Source organism: Hyperolius riggenbachi, chromosome 4 (assembly GCF_040937935.1).
Source record: "Hyperolius riggenbachi isolate aHypRig1 chromosome 4, aHypRig1.pri, whole genome shotgun sequence".
Lineage (NCBI taxonomy): Eukaryota > Metazoa > Chordata > Amphibia > Anura > Hyperoliidae > Hyperolius > Hyperolius riggenbachi.
The window spans coordinates 96100-112843 of NC_090649.1; the positions used below are offsets into that span (position 1 = coordinate 96100).

At 50.9% G+C, this 16744-nt stretch overlaps 1 protein-coding gene across 1 annotated transcript in view; it reads left to right on the forward strand.

Moving 5' to 3' along the window:
* The window catches only part of EMILIN1 (elastin microfibril interfacer 1), a 223662-nt gene that overhangs the window by 19853 nt on the left and 187065 nt on the right, over window positions 1–16744 (forward strand). Inside the window, exon 2 of the mRNA XM_068279781.1 lies at window positions 13635–13760. Within this exon, the coding sequence (XP_068135882.1) occupies window positions 13635–13760 (126 nt within the window). The remainder of the gene's footprint in view (window positions 1–13634; window positions 13761–16744) is intronic.

Consider the following 16744-nt stretch of genomic DNA (forward strand, 5'->3'; position numbering starts at 1 on the left):
ATATGGTAGGACATTACACTATGACTATGGTAGGATTAGAGTGTGAGCTCCTCTGAGGACAGTCAGTGACATGACTATGTACTCTGTAATGTGCTGCAGGAGATGTCAGTGCTATATAAATACATAATAATAATATGGTAGGACATTACACTATGACTATGGTAGGATTACAGTGTGAGCTCTTCTGAGGACAGTCAGTGATATAACTATGTACTCTGTAATGTGCTGCAGAAGATGTCAGTGCTATATAAATACATAAGAATAATAATATGGTAGGACATGAGACTATGACTATGGTAGGATTAGAGTGTGAGCTCCTCTGAGGACAGTCAGTGACATGACTATGTACTCTGTAATGTGCTGCAGGAGATGTCAGTGCTATATAAATACATAATAATAATATGGTAGGACATTAGGCTATGACTATGGTAGGATTAGATTGTGAGCTCCCCTGAGGACAGTCAGTGACATGACTATGTACTCTGTAATGTGCTGCAGAAGATGTCAGTGCTATATAAATACATAATAATAATAATATGGTAGGACATGAGACTATGACTATGGTAGGATTAGATTGTGAGCTCCTCTGAGGACAGTCAGTGACCAGACTATTTACTCTGTAATGTGCTGCAGAAGATGTCACTGCTATATAAATTCATAATAACAATATGGTAGGACATTACACTATTACTATGGTAGGATTAGAGGGTGAGCTCCTCTGAGGACAGTCAGTGACATGACTATGTACTCTGTAATGTGCTGCCTGCAGGAGATGTCAGTGCTATATAAATACATAATAATAATATGGTAGGACATTAGACTATGACTATGGTAGGATTAGAGTGTGAGCTCCTCTGAGGACAGTCAGTGACATGACTATGTACTCTGTAATGTGCTGCAGGAGATGTCAGTGCTATATAAATACATAATAATAATATGGAAGGACATTAGACTATGACTATGGTAGGATTAGAGTGTGAGCTCCTCTGAGGACAGTCAGTGACATGACTATGTACTCTGTAATGTGCTGCAGAAGATGTCAGTGCTATATAAATACATAATAATAATATGGTAGGACATTAGACTATGACTATGGTAGGATTAGAGTGTGAGCTCCTCTCAGGACAGTCAGTGACATGACTATGTACTCTGTAATGTGCTGCAGAAGATGTCAGTGCTATATAAATACATAATAATAATATGGAAGGACATTAAACTATGACTATGGTAGGATTAGAGTGTGAGCTCCTCTGAGGACAGTCAGTGACATGACTATGTACTCTGTAATGTGCTGCAGAAGATGTCAGTGCTATATAAATACATAATAATAATATGGTAGGACATTAGACTATGGCTATGGTAGGATTAGAGTGTGAGCTCCTCTGAGGACAGTCAGTGACATGACTATGTACTCTGTAATGTGCTGCAGAAGATGTCAGTGCTATATAAATACATAATAATAATATGGAAGGACATTAGACTATGACTATGGTAGGATTAGAGTGTGAGCTCCTCTGAGGACAGTCAGTGACATGACTATGTACTCTGTAATGTGCTGCAGAAGATGTCAGTGCTATATAAATACATAATAATAATATGGTAGGACATTAGACTATGACTATGGTAGGATTAGAGTGTGAGCTCCTCTGAGGACAGTCAGTGACATGACTATGTACTCTGTAATGTGCTGCAGAAGATGTCAGTGCTATATAAATACATAATAATAATATGGAAGGACATTAGACTATGACTATGGTAGGATTAGAGTGTGAGCTCCTCTGAGGACAGTCAGTGACATGACTATGTACTCTGTAATGTGCTGCAGAAGATGTCAGTGCTATATAAATACATAATAATAATATGGTAGGACATTAGACTATGGCTATGGTGGGATTAGAGTGTGAGCTCCTCTGAGGACAGTCAGTGACATGACTATGTACTGTGTGCAAAGTGCCGCGATTTGCGCGATCGTGGACTTTTGCACGCGCAATTTGCACACCCGTGCTAAACAGTTAGCACCGCTTTGTGAATCAAGCCCCTAGTAAGCTGATAGTCATGTCACAGTCAGTTAGTGGCAGTTATCTGTCTCTCCATACAGGAGCTGACAGTTTTGCAGTCATGTCACAGTCAGTTAGTGGCAGTTATATGTCTCTCCACACAGGAGCTGACAGTTTCGCAGTCATGTCACAGTCAGTTAGTGGCAGTTATATGTCTCTCCACACAGGAGCTGACAGTTTCGCAGTCATGTCACAGTCAGTTAGTGGCAGTTATATGTCTCTCCACACAGGATCTGACAGTTTTGCAGTCATGTCACAGTCAGTTAGTGGCAGTTATATGTCTCTCCACACAGGAGCTGACAGTTTTGCAGTCATGTCACAGTCAGTTAGTGGCAGTGTCTCTCCGCACAGGAGCTGACAGTTTTGCAGTCATGTCACAGTCAGTTAGTGGCAGTTATATGTCTCTCCACACAGGAGCTGACAGTTTCGCAGTCATGTCACAGTCAGTTAGTGGCAGTTATATGTCTCTCCACACAGGAGCTGACAGTTTCGCAGTCATGTCACAGTCAGTTAGTGGCAGTTATATGTCTCTCCACACAGGAGCTGACAGTTTCGCAGTCATGTCACAGTCAGTTAGTGGCAGTTATATGTCTCTCCACACAGGAGCTGACAGTTTCGCAGTCATGTCACAGTCAGTTAGTGGCAGTTATATGTCTCTCCACACAGGAGCTGACAGTTTTGCAGTCATGTCACAGTCAGTTAGTGGCAGTTATATGTCTCTCCACACAGGAGCTGACAGTTTTGCAGTCATGTCACAGTCAGTTAGTGGCAGTTATATGTCTCTCCATACAGGAGCTGACAGTTTTGCAGTCATGTCACAGTCAGTTAGTGGCAGTTATATGTCTCTCCACACAGGAGCTGACAGTTTTGCAGTCATGTCACAGTCAGTTAGTGGCAGTTATATGTCTCTCCACACAGGAGCTGACAGTTTTGCAGTCATGTCACAGTCAGTTAGTGGCAGTTATATGTCTCTCCACACAGGAGCTGACAGTTTTGCAGTCATGTCACAGTCAGTTAGTGGCAGTGTCTCTCCATATAATTAGCTGTAACCTGATCTCCCCTCTCCTCCTGCCTATTAGTCTGACCTTAGTCTGATCCTTTCATCTCAGGATAATCCATTTATCTCCCCCCTGTGCCCCTCATTAGTGTCACCAGAAGGTCATGTGACCCTCAGTCAGTGGGGGGATCACTGTCATTCTGCTACTAATCCCTCAATTCTCTCTCTGCACAATGGCTTCTGTCCCCTGAGGAATTATAAGCCCCCTGCTGCCCCCTGCCGGACGTTACCCCTCCCTGCACTGTATGTATGAGTCATCCTAGGAAAGGAGAACAGGCATTCTTTGATCTACAGGCTGGTGACTGTCTGAGGCCAGGACTCTGCAGTCTTCCTATAGGAGGGGTAACTCTGCAGGTCAGGACTCTGTGGTCTTCCTATAGGAGGGGTAACTCTGCAGGTCAGGACTCTGCGGTCTTCCTATAGGAGGGGTAACTCTGCAGGTCAGGACTCTGCGGTCCTCCTACAGGAGGGGTAACTCTGCAGGTCAGGACTCTGTGGTCTTCCTATAGGAGGGGTAACTCTGCAGGTCAGGACTCTGCGGTCTTCCTATAGGAGGGGTAACTCTGCAGGTCAGGACTCTGTGGTCTTCCTATAGGAGGGGTAACTCTGCAGGTCAGGACTCTGCAGTCTTCCTATAGGAGGGGTGACTCTGCAGGTCAGGACTCTGCGGTCCTCCTACAGGAGGGGTAACTCTGCAGGTCAGGACTCTGCGGTCCTCCTATAGGAGGGGTAACGCTGCAGGTCAGGGCTCTGCAATCTTCCTATAGGAGGGGTAACTCTGCAGGTCAGGACTCTGCTGTCCTCCTATAGGAAGGGTAACTCTGTAGGTCAGGACTCTGCAGTCTTCCTATAGGAGGGGTAACTCTGCAGGTCAGGACTCTGCGGTCCTCCTATAGGAGGGGTAACTCTGCAGGTCAGGACTCTGCGGTCTTCCTATAGGAGGGGTAACTCTGCAGGTCAGGACTCTGCAGTCTTCCTATAGGAGGAGTAACTCTGCAGGTCAGGACTCTGCGGTCTTCCTATAGGAGGGGTAACTCTGCAGGTCAGGACTCTGCGGTCTTCCTATAGGAGGGGTAACTCTGCAGGTCAGGACTCTGCAGCCTTCCTATAGGAGGGGTAACACTGCAGGTCAGGACTCTGCAGCCTTCCTATAGGAGGGGTAACTCTGCAGGTCAGGACTCTGCAGCCTTCCTATAGGAGGGGTAACTCTGCAGGTCAGGGCTCTGCAGTCTTCCTATAGGAGGGGTAACTCTGCAGGTCAGGACTCTGCGGTCCTCCTATAGGAGGGGTAACTCTGCAGGTCAGGACTCTGCGGTCTTCCTATAGGACGGGAAACTCTGCAGTCTTCCTATAGGAGGAGTAACTCTGCAGGTCAGGACTCTGCAGCCTTCCTATAGGAGGGGTAACTCTGCAGGTCAGGACTCTGCAGCCTTCCTATAGGAGGGGTAACTCTGCAGGTCAGGGCTCTGCTGTCTTCCTATAGGAGGGGTAACTCTGCAGGTCAGGACTCTGCAGCCTTCCTATAGGAGGGGTAACTCTGCAGGTCAGGACTCTGCAGCCTTCCTATAGGAGGGGTAACTCTGCAGGTCAGGACTCTGCGGTCCTCCTATAGGAGGGGTAACTCTGTAGGTCAGGACTCTGCAGTCTTCCTATAGGAGGGGTAACTCTGCAGGTCAGGACTCTGCGGTCCTCCTATAGGAGGGGTAACTCTGCAGGTCAGGACTCTACAGTCTTCCTATAGGAGGGATAACTGCAGGTCAGGGCTCTGCGGTCTTCCTATAGGAGGGGTAACTCTGCAGGTCAGGACTCTGCGGTCCTCCTATAGGAGGGGTAACTCTGCAGGTCAGGACTCTGCGGTCTTCCTATAGGAGGGGTAACTCTGCAGGTCAGGACTCTGCGGTCTTCCTATAGGAGGGGTAACTCTGCAGGTCGGGACTCTGCGGTCTTCCTATAGGAGAGGTAACACTGCAGGTCAGGACTCTGGGGTCTTCCTATAGGAGGGGTAATTCTGCAGGTCAGGACTCTGCGGTCTTCCTATAGGAGGGGTAACTCTGCAGGTCAGGACTCTGCGGTCTTCCTATAGGAGGGGTAACTCTGCAGGTCAGGGCTCTGCAGTCTTCCTATAGGAGGGGTAACTCTGCAGGTCAGGACTCTGCTGTCTTCCTATAGGAGGGGTAACTCTGCAGGTCAGGACTCTGCAGTCTTCCTATAGGAGGGGTGACTCTGCAGGTCAGGACTCTGCAGTCTTCCTATAAGAGGGGTAACTCTGCAGGTCTGGGCTCTGCGGTCTTCCTATAGGAGGGGTAACTCTGCAGGTCAGGGCTCTGCGGTCTTCCTATAGGAGGGGTGACTCTGCAGGTCAGGACTCTGCGGTCTTCCTATAGGAGGAGTAACTCTGCAGGTCAGGACTCTGCAGCCTTCCTATAGGAGGGTAACTCTGCAGGTCAGGGCTCTACGGTCTTCCTATATGAGGGGTAACTCTGCAGGTCAGGGCTCTGCAGTCTTCCTATAGGAAGGGTAACTCTGCAGGTCAGGACTCTGTGGTCCTCCTATAGGAGGGGTAACTCTGCAGGTCAGGACTCTGTGGTCTTCCTATAGGAGGGGTAACTCTGCAGGTCAGGACTCTGCAGTCTTCCTATAGGAGGAGTAACTCTGCAGGTCAGGGCTCTGCAGTCTTCCTATAGGAGGGGTAACTCTGCAGGTCAGGACTCTGCAGTCTTCCTATAGGAGGGGTAACTCTGCAGGTCAGGACTCTGCAGCCTTCCTATAGGAGGGGTAACTCTGCAGGTCAGGACTCTGCGGTCCTCCTATAGGAGGGGTAACTCTGTAGGTCAGGACTCTGCGGTCCTCCTATAGGAGGGGTGACTCTGCAGGTCAGGAGTCTGCAGTCTTCCTATAGGAGGGGTAACGCTGCAGGTCGGGACTCTGCAGTCTTCCTATAGGAGGGGTAACTCTGCAGGTCAGGACTCTGTGGTCTTCCTATATGAGGGGTAACTCTGCAGGTCAGGACTCTACAGTCTTCCTATAGGAGGGATAACTGCAGGTCAGGGCTCTGCGGTCTTCCTATAGGAGGGGTAACTCTGCAGGTCAGGGCTCTGCGGTCTTCCTATAGGAGGGGTAACTCTGCAGGTCAGGGCTCTGCGGTCTTCCTATAGGAGGGATAACTGCAGGTCAGGGCTCTGCAGTCTTCCTATAGGAGGGATAACTGCAGGTCAGGGCTCTGCGGTCTTCCTATAGGAGGGGTAACTCTGCAGGTCAGGGCTCTGCGGTCTTCCTATAGGAGGGGTAACTCTGCAGGTCAGGGCTCTGCTGTCTTTCTATAGGAGGGGTAACTCTGCAGGTCAGGACTCTGCGGCCTTCCTATAGGAGGGGTAACTCTGTTGGTCAGGACTCTGCAGTCTTCCTACAGGAGGGGTAACTCTGCAGGTCAGGACTCTGCGGTCTTCCTATAGGAGGGATAACTGCAGGTCAGGGCTCTGCGGTCTTCCTATAGGAGGGGTAACTCTGCAGGTCAGGGCTCTGCGGTCTTCCTATAGGAGGGTAACTCTGCAGGTCAGGACTCTGTGGTCTTCCTATAGGAGGGGTAACTCCGCAGGTCAGGACTCTGCTGTCTTCCTATAGGAGAGGTATCTCTGCAGGTCAGGACTCTACGGTCTTCCTATAGAAGGGGTAACTCTGCAGGTCAGGACTCTGCGGTCTTCCTATAGGAGGGGTAACTCTGCAGGTCAGGACTCTGCGGTCTTCCTATAGGAGGGGTAACTCTGCAGGTCAGACTCTGCAGTCTTCCTATAGAAGGGGTAACTCTGCAGGTCAGAACTCTGGGGTCTTCCTATAGGAGGGGTAACTCTGCAGGTCAGGGCTCTGCAATCTTCCTATAGGAGGGGTAACTCTGCAGGTCAGGACTCTGCAGTCTTCCTATAGGAGGGGTAACTCTGCAGGTCAGGGCTCTGCAGTCTTCCTATAGGAGGGGTAACTCTGCAGGTCAGGACTCTGTGGTCTTCCTATAGGAGGGTAACTCTGCAGGACAGGACTCTGCGGTCTTCCTATAGGAGGGGTAACTCTGCAGGTCAGGACTCTGCTGTCTTCCTGTAGGTGGGGTAACTCTGCAGGTCAGGACTCTGCGGTCCTCCTATAGGAGGGGTATCTCTGCAGGTCAGGGCTCTGCAGTCTTCCTATAGGAGGGGTAACTCTGCAGGTCAGGGCTCTGCGGTCTTCCTATAGGAGGGGTGACTCTGCAGGTCAGGACTCTGCAGTCTTCCTATAAGAGGGGTAACTCTGCAGGTCAGGGCTCTGCAGTCTTCCTATAGGAGGGGTAACTCTGCAGGTCAGGGCTCTGCAGTCTTCCTATAGGAGGGGTAACTCTGCAGGTCAGGGCTCTGCAGTCTTCCTATAGGAGGGGTAACTCTGCAGGTCAGGGCTCTGCAGTCTTCCTATAGGAGGGGTAACTCTGCAGGTCAGGACTCTGCGGTCTTCCTATAGGAGGGGTAACTCTGCAGGTCAGGGCTCTGCAGTCTTCCTATAGGAGGGGTAACTCTGCAGGTCAGGGCTCTGCAGTCTTCCTATAGGAGGGGTAACTCTGCAGGTCAGGGCTCTGCGGTCTTCCTATAGGAGGGGTGACTTTGCAGGTCAGGACTCTGCGGTCTTCCTATAGGAGGGGCAACTCTGCAGGTCAGGTCTCTGCAGTCTCCCTATAGGAGGGGTATCTCTGCAGGTCAGGGCTCTGCAGTCTTCCTATAGGAGGGGTAATTCTGCAGGTCAGAGCTCTGCTGTCTTCGTATAGGAGGGGTAACTCTGCAGGTCAGGACTCTGCGGTCTTCCTATAGGAGGGGTAACTCTGCAGGTCAGGTCTCTGCAGTCTTTATATAGGAGGGGTAACTCTGCAGGTCAGGACTCTGCGGTCTTCCTATAGGAGGCGTAACTCTGCAGGTCAGGTCTCTGCAGTCTTTATATAGGAGGGGTAACTCTGCAGGTCAGGACTCTGTGGTCTTCCTATAGGAGGGGTAACTCTGCAGGTCAGGACTCTGCGGTATTCCTATAGGAGGGGTAACTCTGCAGGTCGGGACTCTGCAGTCTTCCTATAGGAGGGGTGACTCTGCAGGTCAGGACTCTGCGGTCTTCCTATAGGAGGGGTAACTCTGCAGGTCAGGACTCTGCGGTCTTCCTATAGGAGGGGTAACTCTGCAGGTCAGGACTCTGCGGCCTTCCTATAGAAGGGGTAACTCTGCAGGTCAGGACTCTGCGGTCTTCCTATAGGAGGGATAACTCTGCAGGTCAGGACTCTGCGGTCTTCCTATAGGAGGGGTAACTCTGCAGGTCAGGACTCTGCTGTCTTCCTATAGGAGGGGTAACTCTGCATGTCAGGACTCTGCGGTCTTCCTATAGGAGGGGTAACTCTGCAGGTCAGGACTCTGCAGTCTTCCTATAGGAGGGGTAACTCTGCAGGTCAGGACTCTGCGGTCTTCCTATAGGAGGGGTAACTCTGCAGGTCAGGACTCTGCAGTCTTCCTATAGGAGGGGTAACTCTGCAGGTCAGGACTCTGCGGTCTTCCTATAGGAGGGGTAACTCTGCAGGTCAGGACTCTGCGGTCTTCCTATAGGAGGGGTAACTCTGCAGGTCAGGGCTCTGCAGTCTTCCTATAGGAGGGGTGACTCTGCAGGTCAGGGCTCTGCGGTCTTCCTATAGGAGGGGTAACTCTGTAGGTCAGGACTCTGCGGTCTTCCTATAGGAGGGGTAACTCTGCAGGTCAGGGCTCTGCAGTCTTCCTATAGGAGGGGTGACTCTGCAGGTCAGGGCTCTGCGGTCTTCCTATAGGAGGGGTAACTCTGTAGGTCAGGACTCTGCAGTCTTCCTATAGGAGGGGTAACTCTGCAGGTCAGGACTCTGCGGTCTTCCTATAGGAGGGGTAACTCTGCAGGTCAGGACTCTGCGGTCTTCCTATAGGAGGGGTAACTCTGCAGGTCAGGACTCTGCAATCTTTATATACACATACAGTATATCTTGGTAAGGACGGTACAGCTGTGATGTAACATACAGAGACTCAAATATGGTTCTGTTGGCTCAATACTGTGTAACATGGTGTCAGACTGATATAGTGTATATATCACTGTATGTACATCACTGCTGTATGGTTCTGACCCAGATCTGTATATAGCCTGATGGAGAAATCCTGCAATAAGCCATGCAGATAGTCATAAAAGGAATTACCGGAATCAGAGCTTCTGGTTTGATGTCGGCATTTCTGCTCCCGAATGACACCAGACCGACCTTCACTCACTTCACTAGCTGAAACCTTTCATTAGTGCTGGGAGGGAAGCCCCCTAGCCAGGACTCTTCCCTGCTGTTGCACACCTGAAAACTATCAGCACATCTGTTTTTTGACACATTAATGGTCATCATAAAATGGAGTTATCACTGTGCAGAGGAGACCTGAGGACACATGTAAGGAAGAGGAATCATCTAATTGTACTGTATCCTGTGTTCCCTCACCTGTTAGACTGTAAGCCTGATGGGACAGGTCCTCTTCCCTCCTCCTGTATCCTGTGTTCCCCACCTCTTAGATTGTAAGCCTGATGGGACAGGTCCTCTTCCCTCCTCCTGTATCCTGTGTTCCCTCACCTCTTAGATTGTAAGCCTGATGGGACAGGTCCTCTTCCCTCCTACTGTATCCTGTGTTCCCTCACCTCTTAGATTGTAAGCCTGATGGGACAGGTCATCTTCCCTCCTACTGTATCCTGTGTTCCCCCACCTCTTAGATTGTAAGCCTGATGGGACAGGTCATCTTCCCTCCTCCTGTATCCTGTGTTCCCCCACCTCTTAGATTGTAAGCCTGATGGGACAGGTCCTCTTCCCTCCTCCTGTATCCTGTGTCTCCTCACCTCTTAGATTGTAAGCCTGATGGGACAGGTCCTCTTCCCTCCTACTGTGTCCTGTGTTCCCCCACCTCTTAGATTGTAAACCTGATGGGACAGGTCCTCTTTCCTCCTCCTGTATCCTGTGTTCCCCCACCTCTTAGATTGTAAACCTGATGGGACAGGTCCTCTTTCCTCCTCCTGTATCCTGTGTTCCCTCACCTCTTAGATTATAAGCCTGATGGGACAGGTCCTCTTCCCTCCTACTGTGTCCTGTGTTCCTCACCTCTTAGATTGTTAGCCTGATGGGACAGGTCCTCTTCCCTCCTACTGTGTCCTGTGTTCCCCCACCTCTTAGATTGTAAACCTGATGGGACAGGTCCTCTTTCCTCCTCCTGTATCCTGTGTTCCCTCACCTCTTAGATTATAAGCCTGATGGGACAGGTCCTCTTTCCTCCTCCTGTATCCTGCGTTCCCTCACCTCTTAGATGTTAAGCCTGATGGGACAGGTCCTCTTCCCTCCTCCTGTATGCTGTGTTCCCTCACCTCTTACATTGTAAGCCTGATGGGACAGGTCCTCTTCCCTCCTCCTGTATCCTGTGTCCCCTCACGTCTTAGACTGTAAGCCTGATGGGACAGGTCCTCTTCCCTCCTCCTGTATCCTGTGTTCCCTCACCTCTTAGATTATAAGCCTGATGGGACAGGTCCTCTTCCCTCCTACTGTGTCCTGTGTCTCCTCACCTCTTAGATTGTAAGCCTGATGGGACAGGTCCTCTTCCCTCCTCCTGTATCCTGTGTTCCCGCACCTCTTAGATTGTAAGCCTGATGGGACAGGTCCTCTTCCCTCCTCCTGTATCCTGTGTTCCCTCACCTCTTAGATTATAAGCCTGATGGGACAGGTCCTCTTCCCTCCTACTGTGTCCTGTGTTCCTCGCCTCTTAGATTATAAGCCTGATGGGACAGGTCCTCTTCCCTCCTACTGTATCCTGTGTCCCCTCACCTCTTAGATTGTAAGCCTGATGGGACAGGTCATCTTCCCTCCTCCTGTATCCTGTGTCTCCTCACCTCTTAGATTTTAAGCCTGATGGGACAGGTCCTCTTCCCTCCTACTGTATCCTGTGTTCCCCCACCTCTTAGATTGTAAGCCTGATGGGACAGGTCATCTTCCCTCCTCCTGTATCCTGTGTTCCCCCACCTCTTAGATTGTAAGCCTGATGGGACAGGTCCTCTTCCCTCCTCCTGTATCCTGTGTCTCCTCACCTCTTAGATTGTAAGCCTGATGGGACAGGTCCTCTTCCCTCCTCCTGTATCCTGTGTTCCCTCACCTCTTAGATTGTAAGCCTGATGGGACAGGTCCTCTTCCCTCCTACTGTGTCCTGTGTTCCCTCACCTCTTAGATTGTAAGTCTGATGGGACAGGTCCTCTTCCCTCCTACTGTGTCCTGTGTTCCCTCACCTCTTAGACTGTAAGCCTGATGGGACAGGTCCTCTTCCCTCCTCCTGTATCCTGCGTCTCCTCACCTCTTAGATTGTAAGCCTGATGGGACAGGTCCTCTTCCCTCCTCCTGTATCCTGTGTTCCCTCACCTCTTAGATTGTAAGCCTGATGGGACTGGTCCTCTTCCCTCCTCCTGTATCCTGTGTCCCCTTACCTGTTATACTGTAAGCCTGATGGGACAGGTCCTCTTCCCTCCTCCTGTATCCTGTGTCCCCCACCTCTTAGATTGTAAGCCTGATGGGACAAGTCCTCTTTCCTCCTACTGTATCCTGTGTCCCTCACCTATTAGACTGTAAGCCTGATGGGACAGGTCCTCTTCCCTCCTACTGTATCCTGTGTTCCTTACCTCTTAGATTGTAAGCCTGATGGGACAGGTCCTCTTCCCCCCTACTGTATCCTGTGTCCCCTCACCTCTTAGATTGTAAGTCTGATGGGACAGGGCCTCTTTCCTCCTCCTGTATCCTGTGTCCCCTCACCTCTTAGATTGTAAGCCTGATGGGACAGGTCCTCTTCCCTCCTCCTGTATCCTGTGTCCCCTCACCTCTTAGATTGTAAGCCTGATGGGACAGGTCCTCTTCCCTCCTCCTGTATCCTGTGTCCCCTCACCTCTTAGATTGTAAGCCTGATGGGACAGGTCCGCTTCCCCCCTACTGTATCCTGTGTCCTCTCACCTCTTAGATTGTAAGCCTGATGGGACAAGTCCTCTTCCCTCCTCCTGTATCCTGTGTCTCCTCACCTCTTAGATTGTAAGCCTGATGGGACAGGTCCTCTTCCCTCCTCCTGTATCCTGTGTCCCCTCACCTCTTAGATTGTAAGCCTGATGGGACAGGTCCGCTTCCCCCCTACTGTATCCTGTGTCCTCTCACCTCTTAGATTGTAAGCCTGATGGGACAAGTCCTCTTCCCTCCTCCTGTATCCTGTGTCTCCTCACCTCTTAGAGTCTAAGCCTGATGGGACAGGTCCTCTTCCCTCCTCCTGTATTCCCTTACCTGTTAGACTGTAAGCCTGATGGGACAGGTCCTCTTCCCTTCTCCTGTATACTGTGCCCCCTCACCTCTTACATTGGAAGCCTGATGGGACAGGTCCTCTTCCCTCCTCCTGTATCCTGTGTCCCCTCACCTCTTAGATTGTAAGCCTGATGGGACACGTCCGCTTCCCCCCTACTGTATCCTGTGTCCTCTCACCTCTTAGATTGTAAGCCTGATGGGACAAGTCCTCTTCCCTCCTCCTGTATCCTGTGTCTCCTCACCTCTTAGAGTCTAAGCCTGATGGGACAGGTCCTCTTCCCTCCTCCTGTATCCCCTTACCTGTTAGACTGTAAGCCTGATGGGACAGGTCCTCTTCCCTTCTCCTGTATACTGTGCCCCCTCACCTCTTAGATTGTAAACCTGATGGGACAGGTCCTCTTCCCTCCTACTGTATCCTGTGTGCCCTCACCTCTTAGATTGTAAGCCTGATGGGACAGGTCCTCTTCCCTCCTCCTGTGTCCTGTGTTCCCTCACCTCTTAGATTGTAAGCCTGATGGGATAGGTCCTCTTCCCTCCTACTGTATCCTGTGTCCCCTCACCCCTTAGATTGTAAGCCTGATGGGACAGGTCCTCTTCCCAACTCCTGTATCCTGTGTCCCCTTACCTGTTAGACTGTAAGCCTGATGGGGCAAGTCCTCTTCCCTCCTCCTGTATCCTGTGTCTCCTCTCCTCTTAGAGTCTAAGCCTGATGGGACAGGTCCTCTTCCCTCCTCCTCTATCCTGTGTCCCCTTACCTGTTAGACTGTAAGCCTGATGGGACAGGTCCTCTTCCCCCCTCCTGTATCCTGTGTCCCTTTACCTGTTAGATTGTAAGCCTGATGGGACAGGTCCTCTTCCCTCCTCCTGTATCCTGTGTCCCCTTACCTGTTAGATTGTAAGCCTGATGGGACAGGGCCTCTTCCCTCCTACTGTATCCTGTGTTCCTTACCTTTTAGATTGTAAGCCTGATGGGACAGGTCCTCTTCCCTCCCCCTGTATCCTGTGTCTCCTCTCCTCTTAGATTGTAAGCCTGATGGGACAGGTCCTCTTCCCTCCCCCTGTATCCTGTGTCTCCTCTCCTCATGAGTACACAAGTTGCTCAGTGTTTATACAGCAGATGGTTTCGGTTGGTTGTATATGAAGTCATTGATACGATTGTGTCTTCCAGGAACTGGTGTGCCTACGTTGTGACCAGGACGGTATCCTGTATGGTAGAAGATGGGGTGGAGACTTATGTGAAGCCTGAATACCAGCCCTGTTCCTGGGGACAGCAGCAGTGCCCCCGCACTGTCATGTGAGTACAAAGCTCCTGTGGGGTCTGCAGGGGAATCAGGGAACACAACATCGATACCATGGACCATGGGGGCCGGTATAGCTCAGGATGTGGAGCCCCACCCCCCTTCATGGACCATGGGGGCCGGTATAGCTCAGGATGTGGAGCCCCACCCCCCTTCATGGACCATGGGGGCCGGTATAGCTCAGGGTGTGTAGCCCCACCCCCCTTCATGGACCATGGGGGCCGGTATAGCTGAGGATGTGGAGCCCCACCCACCTTCATGGACCATGGGGGCCGGTATAGCTCAGGATGTGAAGCCCCACCCCCCTTCATGGAACATGGGGGCCGGTATAGCTCAGGATGTGGAGCCCCACCCCCCTTCATGGACCATGGGGGCCGGTATAGCTCAGGATGTGGAGCCCCACCCCCCTTCATGGACCATGGGGGCCGGTATAGCTCAGGGTGTGGAGCCCCACCCCCCTTCATGGACCATGGGGGCCGGTATAGCTCAGGACGTATCATCATTATTTTGTAAAGGGGAACACTAATTGATGATGTGGGGACTTAAAATCCCCCTCCCCCCCAAAAAAAATGGCTGTCAATTAACATCAGGCCTAGGTTCCAGACAGCGGTCGTGCAGCCCACATTGTGTCCAAACTAGTGCAAAGTGCCACGTGGAAAGTGCAAAGTGCCACGTGCAAACACGTGCAAAGTGCCAAGTGCCACATGCAAAGTGTGAAGTGCCACGTGCAAACATGTGCAAAGTGCCACGTGCAAAGTGCCAAGTGCAAAGTTCCACGTGCAAACACGTACAAAGTGCGAACTGCTAAGTGCAAAGTGCCACGTGCAAAGTGCCAAGTGCAAAGTTCCACGTGCAAACACGTACAAAGTGCGAACTGCTAAGTGCAAAGTGCCACGTCCAAAGTGCGAAGTGCCACGTGCAAACACGTGCAAAGTGCCACGTGCAAAGTGGAACGTGGCACTTTGCATGTGGCACTTTGCACGTGGCACTTTGCACTTTGCACGTGGCACTTTGCATGTAGCACTTTGCACGTGGCACTTTGCATGTAGCGCTTTGCACGTGGCACTTTGCATGTATTTGCACAGGGCACTTTGCACTTGGCACTTTGCACGTATTTGCACAGGGCACTTTGCACTTGGCACTTTGCACGTATTTGCACAGGGCACTTTGCATGTGTTTGCACATGGCACTTTGCACTTCGCACTTGGCTTTTGGCACTTTGCTCGTGGCACTTCGCACTTTGGACGTGGCACTTTGCACGTATTTGCACAGGGCACTTTGCACTTTGCTCGTGGCACTTTACACGTGTTTGCACGTGGCACTTGGCACTTTGCACGTGTTCCTATTCCCTAATCCCTAACCTAACCTAAACTGTAGCTAGCTAAGGCTAATAGCTGGCCAGCAGGCAGCAGCTGGCCTGGTCTGTGCTCTACACACACAGACACATAGCCAGGGGCGTAGCAATAGGGGTTGCAGAGGTTGCGACCGCATCGGGGCCCTTGGTAAAGAGGGGCCCCAAAGGACCCTTCCTCAACTGCAGTTTTAGCTCTCTATTGGTCCTGTCCTCATAATAATCACTTCTATAGATACTTTGAATAGTAGTAATCATTAACAAGCTGTTCCCCATCCCCTTCTTGCACCTCTGACACTGTAGTTGCCATTGGCAGGTTTTGGTGCGTCATATCAATTGTTATATATAGAGTGCTTGGGGGGGCCCAATGTAAAACTTGCATCGGGGCCCATAGCTCTTTAGCTACGCCACTGCACATAGCAGCTGCAGCAGCCCTGCAGCACACACTCTGACTGTCTGTCACATAATGACATCAAGCTAATTAACGATATAACAATAGTGTAGTGATAGTGAAGGGGTTAATCACTGAACAGCTTATCACTGTGTACAGCCCTTACTAGGCCAGCAGCCCTGCAGCACACACTCTGACTGTCACATAATGACATCAAGCTAATTAACGATATAACAATAGTGTAGTGATAATGAAGGGGTTAATCACTGAACAGCTAAGGGCCCGTTTCCACTATCGCGAATCCGCATGCGGGCAACGCATGCGGATTCGCACAGTCAGTACAAGTGGATGGGACTGTTTCCACTTGTGCGTTTCCCCGCACGTTTTTCTGTGCAGAAAAAATCTGCAGGGTAGGGGCCTCAGAATTCGCCTGCGTGTGGAATGCAGGCGAATCGCACGCAATGTATTTAATAGGGAAATCGCATGCGTTTTCCCCATGCGTTTTTTGCCGCGATTTCGCATGCGATTTCGCATAGGTACCCATGTTAATTCACACAGGCAGTGACATGGTTAAAATCGCATACAGCCTTACCTATGCGAAATCGCATGCGAAATCGCGGCAAAAAACGCATGCGGAATCGCACCCGCATGCGATTTGCCTGCGGTGATTCGCCGGCGATTTCGTAACGCTATAGTGGAAACGGGCCCTTAGGTTTATCACTGTATACAGCACTTGCTAGGCCAGCAGCACTGGAGCATGTCTCTCAGTGAGCATTCACAAGCAAGGACAATATGTCTCATCATGGCAGCCCTCCTTATTATACAGGGGGGGGGCTGGCCAGTGTTCCTATCTGTGATTGGGTGCCAAGGCTTCTGCTGGGAGCCCTCTGATTGGCTCAATGAGGTCAGGTGGGGATGGCCAGGGTTCCCTTCTGTGATTGGTTGCTAGGGCTTCTGCTGGGAGCCCTCTGATTGGCTCCTGGACGTCATACAGTATTCCAATGGTCGGATATCTGCCGGATATCGCATTGCCCTGCCAACTATCCACAGATAGCTATCCGGATTTGGGCCCAGGTATCCGGAATCCAAATCCGGTCGGATAGCTGAAAAAAGGTCGGATATCTGGGTTACCCAGATATCCGGAATCCTGATGAGGAGCCCTGCTTCTAATAACTAAGCATTGTATGACGGGTGGAGCACCCCATTAAGGACATTGTGTTTTTTATTATTTTTCCTTA